Consider the following 8,780-nt stretch of genomic DNA (forward strand, 5'->3'; position numbering starts at 1 on the left):
CCCTTTGTGTTTTTTATATAAATGAGCTTGGTAGAGGAGGATATACGCATATATATTTATATACAATGTATATTTTCATGGTAGTTATTTGAAGATATGCTTTGGTTTGCCTTAGTCAGATTATTGCAGTTATTGCAAACACTGTAAAGGCAGATGATAGTCTATCGAGAAGGCGAGAAACAAATGTTGGTGCTTACATTATATGATAGCTTTTAAAGTAATATAGTTTAGGTTAATAATAGAAATGAAAATGGAAACTAGTTATGGAATACATGTGCATGTCTGCATGAGTTACATTTGCTTTAAGTGCAATTTAGCAGTGCAGTATATTCATAACTTAAATAATATATACATATATGCTAATTATGTATATTTAATATCACTATGTATGTAATACAGAGGGGCATAGTCTAAGAAAAAGCTTGAAACCTATTGTCGTAAAGTGCAGAAGACATTATGTAAGTGATATTAAGAGTAAGTTGAATGTTTGCAGTTAGATCAATTTTGATCTTGTTCATATGCCTCCACATACATGTTGCCAGTGTGTTGCAAAACAACTAGGTAATCTTATTTTATATACTGTGAGTCAAGTGAATCTACAATTGTCTTCATTTTTAAAATTAAATCTAAGGATAAATTATAGTTAACATTGCTGTAAAAGTTGACCTGATGACTTAACAAATGCATTACAGTCTGCTTGTAAGAATATATAGCTAGCTTTCCTTGCTTTGCTGAGATTGATATGATCAAGATGTTATTGGCTTTTATTTTAGAAATGAATGTTAAGTGCATTGTATTTTAACACATAAATTATGCTAAAGTGATTATATTTGGTATAGGCATATTTGTCCCCTTGCTTAAGTGCAGAAAACTGTTCATTGGATTAGTAAAATAATTCAGTCAAAAGTCTCTGAACTCAAGCATATTAGTCCAGAGTTAACAAATGTGCCCTCTGTATAAGTGATGTACACTGTAATGAAGATGCATTTTTTTCTGTGAAGTAAGTATTAATATCTTCAATCTGCAATGTGGATTAGCTTCTTTATTGGTCAGTTATCATCTTAGCAGCAAAATTGCCAGTGATAAAAGAAATCTTAATTGTGTTATTTATATTTGTTTGCTTATTATAAAAGATATTCAATGAATCCAGAAGTGGACATTTAAAAAACTGCAAAATAGCACAGAGGACCATCTTCAGGAATATGCATAGATTTATGAATGGGATGCAGTTCTTATCTTAGGACTGATTTTCATATAAAGTTTGGATCCTTGGCATGTCAGGTTGTTTTAATGTTGTTCAGCAGAAGCCCATAAATACTGCAAATTATAATCTCATCATTCCATAGATCTAGTTAATGCTGCAATCTTGTCTTTTATAATTTAGCACTCTGTGCTTATTTCCACTTTTATTAAAACATTCCACAATATTGTTTCTTTCATTGATATAACCTTGAAGAAAAAGACAATCCTGTAGTTCATGCAGAATATAGGTACTCACTTTAATAGGCCAGGAAATACAAATGTAGATGTTACAGATAGTGAGTTCATACTCCATTTTAATTATTTTTGTTAATATTCATCATTTTTCAGATACACATTTAGTGGAGACTGCTAGAGTTCAAATCTTGTAGTAAATACTGCTTTTGTTTTTCAACTAGGCTTCTTAAAAAGACAAACTTGCTAAAACTTGTATTATTAGAATGCAATAATGCACTTCTGTGGTACTGGCAATTTTATAACAAGGTTGCATTAATAAAACACCAATACTGTCTGACTAATTTGATGTTATTACAGGACTTATTGTTAACAAATATATAAATATGTACAGAATCTTGCTACAAACTATTTCGCTGTCTTTTGTAACAAGATACAATAGGAATCTTTACACAGCATGGAATTGTTACCTTCATGGGGGCAACTCTGGCTTGGTTTGTGCTTGTGGGACTTTACCAGCATTAACTATATTTACTAAACATCTCACTCCATGGGTCAATGGTTCCAGACCACACTGTACCTGGAATGAATGCCTTACTTCGGATATCTGTCAGTACAAGGCATGGGTTAGTACAAGTGCAGTACTGGCAAACCATGACTACAATAGCTAGCAGGTATCTTGCATATCTCAAATTCCTTTCAAATATGAATGAATCTACTTCAACATGATATACCACAATGATTCTTAAAAAGAGACTGCCCATACATACAGTGAGTGCATATGAAGACTCTTATCCCCCAGTGCCGGTAGTCTGCCCCCACACACATCACAGCTGTAATCTCTTGCCCCTGTGTTACCTCAGTTGAGAAACCACTCAATTTCTCATTAATATTTCCAAGTACTGCTGGAACTTGAGGGGAACACACTCCCCCCAAAAAAATAAAAAATAGACCGACCACAAACTTGGCCGAGTTTTCTGTTCAGCGATCCATGGTGTTTACTTGTCAGTACTTATGAGATGTCTAATACTGAGTGTGCACTTTAGGAGCAGATAGTTACTGAAGAATGAAGACAATTATGATGGCTGAGCACCGGAAATCACAAAGACTGATTGTGGACCCAGCCTTACTAGCCTCACACTGCCATTTTGCCCTGACTAGATGATATATAGTTTACTTCCTCACCCACTGCTTTTCTTAACTATTCCCCACCTCAACATTCTAATGAGTTAACATAGTTCTCTTATTTATATTATCACAAATCAGGCATAGCTTTAAAAGCAAGAATTGTAATCATGAAACGCGACCCAGTCTAATTTATATCAAGAACATCTTCCTGGAAATTATATCATGCAAGCCTGGGTGACGGTCAGTTCTGAGTGGCATCTCCCTTCACAAAGGCCTTCAGACCACCTAGAGTAATGGGTAGTAAAGAACCACTTTATTGATCCCAAGTCTGCATGAAACTGTGATAGAACACTGAAGTTGTATACAAGGAATTAGCATACACTGAATAAATATAAACAAAAAGCTGCACACTTTGTGACGATGCCTGGCAGACATTTGCTGTAACAGCAGCAACTGGACACAAACTTTAATATACAATTAGTTCACATGTTATGGCTCGTTGGAATGCTCATTACACTAGGCACTTTCAGATTGAACTCCTAAAAGGTAATAACCAATTTATAGATAGCACATAATCATGTATAACCATTTCTTATCTCTTTATATAACCATGACCAAAGAACCTATATATCAGAAGAGAAAAAAAAAACAGTGAACCATTATTGGGAGGAAATGTTTTGACTAATTTGACAAATAAGAATCTGTTATCAAGATACTAAAGAAAACCTAAACTTTCTTCATTTTGAAGTTATCATATAATCAATAGCTGTACTATACCTAAATTTTAATGTCAGCTAAAGATGATTATTATTTATTTTGAGCAACTGCATCAAACTTAACCTACCATTTAATGTAAACTGTAAATTGTACACGAGCCTACTGTAAACTGAGCGTAGCAACAACTACATACTCTAAAAATTTAGAATGACTCAATTTTCTTTTTCTAGAATCTTAATACATCTCTGTTCAAATGGAGAATTTGTTGAAGTATAGGTACTGAGTTTGGCTTACTATTATTTTTTTTGTTTTTTATTATTATTTTTTTTTAATCATCAATTCTACATATTTTGAACATTCCTCAAGTTAAGCTAAAGGTCAAATATATTGAATATGAACTACAAAACATGACTTTTCTATAAAAACTATTCAAGATCCATGACATAACTTATTTGGGGGGTAATAAGAAATGCTAAAAACCTAGAGCAACAAAAATTCCTCTAGTGGAAAACTGTACACTTTGTTACCCACCAAAGTTCAGTGTATTATTAGTAGCAAAATATAGACGAAATTCACTGCAAAACTATTATCATCAATGAAGTGTCATACAAACTTAAACATGGATTAACTGTGTTGAAAATCTAAACGAACATCATATAGAGATCAGGTTCCTTATATATCACCTCTCTGGGAAATACTTCAATATATTAAATTATTTATAGTGATTAGTAACTATATAGTCTATGACATAATGCTCATACAATTATCAAATTTATAGAGGTGGATAAATTACCTATAAGTTGTATCGTCTTTTTTGTCCTACCAAGAAAGCAAAACTTTTTTTTTTTTCTTTTTTCTTTTTTTTTACAGAAACAAACCTCAACAGCTAAATGCTCTTTTTTAAGTACTGTTTGATGTTCTCTTTGTAAATAACCCTTGGATTTGTTTTTTGTTTTTTTACCATTTCAAAAGGGAAACTATGTATCTAAATCTCTACAAAATAAGCAATAACTGTTCATCATGTCAAATGAGTTTATGCTTCTTCCATACAAAATAGCTTGTTGAAAATCCCGTGAATCTAAAGTGTTTCACTGCATTTTCTACAACCACTAGTGGAAAGAAGTAAAATAACTGCCAAAGTTCATCTTCTACGCAAGGAAGATCTAGTGACTCAAAGGCTTAGAAACATCTTTCACGAGTTGTAGAAAATTACTTTTATGAAATTTGGATACTACTTTTTTTCTTGACACAAAATATATTTCATACTTGTTGGCTTTTGATCAAAGACAACACCCTTACCTATCTTCAAAATTCTCTCCTGAAATGTTGTTGAAAAGTCTCTTAGTAATCCCTCTAAGCTAAAAAATAAAAGAAAAAGTCACTTCTTGCTAAATTTTGTGAAGAAAATTCTAATACAGCATCAACATACAAGTTTTCATTTTCACAGCCAGATAACACTCTCTTGGCAGAGAATTAATTGCTCTATTACCCTAGATTGTCACTCACATTTCCATGCTCGTCTCCCAATAAACTACAGATACCAAATGAACTAAGCAAATATGCCTTGCAGTTGTTCAAACACTGGGCACTGTCACAGAGCTCGAAAGTAGCAAAACTGTCTTTGGCAGTGTTACAATATTTCTGTTTATTCTTCCCTAATTTTTCTCTTTAATATGCAAACAAATAAACAAACAAAATATGTATGTCTGAAATATGGGTTCAGCAAAAAAAATGTTGGCAGATGTGGAAAAATTATGTAAAAAAAAAAAATAATAATAATAATAATAAATAAAAAATAATAAAATAAATAAATTAATAAAATTTTAAAAAAGAAAAGAAAAAAAAAAAAAGCAGAGTCAGAAGCCACAACAAATCTTGGGTTTATATGTGATAAGGGCTCCTATGTGGCCAGGTCTTGCACCCACTCAAAAATGGGATGATTTGCTTTCCTCTAGGAGTGGTGCTGGTCATACGAGAAGGAGAATATGTGACGGTAGGCGAGCCTGGGTGGTGGCGTGGGCGGGTGCTCATTGGGTTCAGCTGCAGTGTCATTCATGCTGCTTCCTGGTAATGCTGTGGAAAAATTTTACCCATTTTTAAATCTGGGGGAAGTGTGGGATTTGGATGTAATTATAGTGTATGCACAAATACATTATACAGAGATACTATAATATTAATAGTGATGCAAGTATATATTTAAAGTAACATAATGCACTAATAGCATTGATACTACTAATAAATTCATATTAATAAAATAGAAGAAATACTTAAAAAATTAACCCAATGACTACGGATTTATGTACTGTCCCCTGTAGTTTTTTGTGAATTTTGTTACATAGAGATGGCTCCACATGCACTCAGGAACCAAAGATCTATAAGCAGGCCCTAGTGAATGCACCTGATTTCCCCATTCCCTGAATTTGGCGGAAAGTGTTTATCTTTCTAATACTATTTATATTGATACTGTTATTATTCTTACTGATATTATGATTATTAGATTGTTATAAAATGTTAACATTCAATTAAAAATAATAAAATCATACAAATGAAGCTTTCCAAAAATCAAGGAAAAAGGTAAACAGGTGAGACAGGTAGGACTGTTGACTAAGCATTTATAGAGCAATTTATGTATAAATACAATAGATGAACTTATTTTGCAGTGAGCATGGCATGTATTCTTGCCATCCATGCCAACTGAGTTAATATTGACATGCGAGGCCTAAATAACGACTATTTTTACATCCCTTGAATTTTTGGGGGATTTTTTTTTTCTCTAGTACTATTATCATTATTAATACCACTGGAATAATAATAATGACATTGATAATTATAATTCCTTTAGCCAGCTGACCCCAAGATGACATGTATACATGTGTAGCAACACGGCCCCACAACCTGAAATTCAGCATACTTCCCAGGTCACACCAGGTCCACAGCCATGTCCTCGCTCATTGGACAGCAGGACAGAATGCTTACACAGTGTAGTGTAGCTAGTGTACTTAAGCTGCAGAATCTGGATCTGAGATCAGCATACTCTGATCCTCTAGATGAACACGACATCAGTGACAGTAACACAAGGACTGCCCAGTCCTTAGCCAACTGGGGAGCCTACTGGCTCCCTTGTTGATCTCCATATCATCTTCAGCACCCAGCCATACCAGTGGACACACACCCACAACAATCACTCCATAAAAAGATATAGACCAGTTCATGTGGTAGATGCCCACCATCTACCACACTGGTGACCCTGGAGTGACATGTCATGGTATTTCACTCACTCACTTAGCTCATTCTCTGTAGGGGGAGTACCTATAACAGCACAAGCCTGCAACCTGAAGTTCAGCATACTTCCCAGGTTGGGTCACACCAGGTTCATAGCCATGTCCTCGCTCATTGGACAGTAGGCTCCCCTAATTCCCTGTAAGCTTACACAGTGCTAGTGTACTTGAGCCACAGAATCTGGAACTGAGACCACATTCCCCAATCCACCAGCTGAACACAATAACAGCAACACAATGACTGCCCAGTCCTTAGCCAACTGGGGAGCCTATTGGCTCCCCTGTTGATCTCCATATCATCTTCAGCCATACCAATGGGAACTCAAACCCATGACAATCACTCCATAAAGAGATACAGAACAGTTCAAGTGGTAGATGCCAAATATCTAGCACACATACCATATCTGCAGTGATTTTAGTTTATCAATTTCATTTACATACAAAAGACATGACAAATGCTTAGTCACCAAGGAGTCAGTTTCTTGACCTACCCATTCTTGACCTACCCATCTCACCTGCTTACCCTACTCCTTGAATTTTCATAACAAGGGTTTGATTTATTATTACAGTATTGTTCAAAACATTAAAGTAATATCAAAAATAGTAATAATAATATTAAAAATAAAAACCTTTTTACCAACAATTCAAGGAAAGGTGTAAATAGGCAAGGTTATGTTCTTTGTGACAAATTGCTTGTGTATCCATCTATGCAAACAAATTAACATAACAAAACTACAGTAGACTATAGGTTATTAGCTATTATGATACTGACCAAGAAAATCTTCCTTTTCCCAAAAATTCAATAAATGGGGTAAACAAGTGAGATTTGGCTGGCCTTGTTGTTGACTCCCCTGTGACCCAATCAAATGACCATATTTGCATATACCTGGCATCAGTGGAGTACAGCAGTGTAACTAAAGAACCTATTGTCATCATGAAACAAAATTGATGGTATTGGATCTTTTCCTGTCCCAGGAGGTCATTTACCTGCTTGAGGTCCATTTGTATGTCTCCTTGCCATAGGCGTAGGTGACGAAAGGTCCACTGAGTTGTTGCGCCTGTGAGGAGGAGGGTCTATGGTGCTGGACAGGGGGTGGTGGGGCAAGCAGGGAAGGTGGACTGGGCCGGTGATGGTGGCCGTGATGGTGGCCGTGATGGTGATGTGATGGATGATGATGGAGGTTGACATTACAGAGGGAATGTCCCGATGGAGCATGATGATGGTGCGTGGGGCCATGCTGAAGGCCCCCTGAGGAAGTCATGTGGGGCAGGGTGGCCGTGCGTGGGGGGATGGGGGGCGGGGAGACGTCTCTTGGAGGCAACTCTGGGGCATCTTGGGCCTGTTTCACCTGAAAGACAAACATACATATATCTAAATATTCCCAGTGAATGGTACCCTCAAAATAATTAGTATAAGTGATTATAAATATGAAGCAGTGAAACAATCAATATTATTATTTTGTTTGTTTGTCCAGGTGTTTATTTAAGAAAATTTTCTTTAGATGTCAACACAAAACATTCAGCATAACAATTCAACATTACTTTCTGAAGATTCACACATTAATACCCAAACTGAAAAGAGGCAAGTTGACCTACCTTTGGAGAAGTATCTCCAACAGATGGTTCTCTCTTTCGCACTCGAGGTGGTAGTGGTGGAGGTAGTGCTTGAGGTGATGCTGGCGGTGGTGGGGGATGTGGATTTGATGGTGGCAGAGGGTGTCTGCTGGGGGGTGGCCCTGCGCCTCCTGGGTACCCACTGTGATTCCCACTGCGATGTTCTAAGGAGCTGCCTCCTGTTGCATCTACAGGAGAAGAAAATACTTTAGCACTCATAGTGTAAACCTTAACCAGTGCCAAAAATTGTCTAGCAAATGTTTTTAAGTGAAACAAAATTATCTTGCAGACCAGGAATTGTGGACTGTACTTCTGATGAATCCTTTAATTACATGCCTTGTTGGGATCTGGTTCACCAATTAAAATCCTATCAACAGGTGCATAGACTATGGGTAAAATACCCCCCCCCCCTTTTTTTTTTAACAATCCATCAGTAACTTTTAAAATTGACACTGATGACAAGCCAAGATACAAACCATCAACAATAAGCCATTTGCCTGCATTCCTTCAACTTACTTAACAGATGAGTAGACTGAAAGTCAGATTTTCTGCATATTTGTCCAAAAACAAATAAGTATTCACTAAATAAGTAAATATTTAATTATTCTT

General features: G+C 35.8%; 1 protein-coding gene across 1 annotated transcript in view; it reads right to left on the reverse strand.

Annotated features, from left to right (window-relative positions):
- Positions 1-1,764: 1,764 nt before the first annotated feature.
- Positions 1,765-8,780, reverse strand: part of LOC119595432 (leucine-rich repeat extensin-like protein 3) — a 21,008-nt gene continuing 13,992 nt past the window's right edge. The window contains exons 3-5 of the mRNA XM_037944550.1: positions 8,154-8,359; positions 7,545-7,906; positions 1,765-5,352 (exon numbers count right to left, since the gene is read on the reverse strand). Coding sequence (XP_037800478.1) covers positions 5,328-5,352; positions 7,545-7,906; positions 8,154-8,359 — 593 coding nt within the window. The 3' untranslated portion in view covers positions 1,765-5,327. The remainder of the gene's footprint in view (positions 5,353-7,544; positions 7,907-8,153; positions 8,360-8,780) is intronic.

Source organism: Penaeus monodon, chromosome 36, assembly GCF_015228065.2.
Source record: "Penaeus monodon isolate SGIC_2016 chromosome 36, NSTDA_Pmon_1, whole genome shotgun sequence".
NCBI lineage: Eukaryota > Metazoa > Arthropoda > Malacostraca > Decapoda > Penaeidae > Penaeus > Penaeus monodon.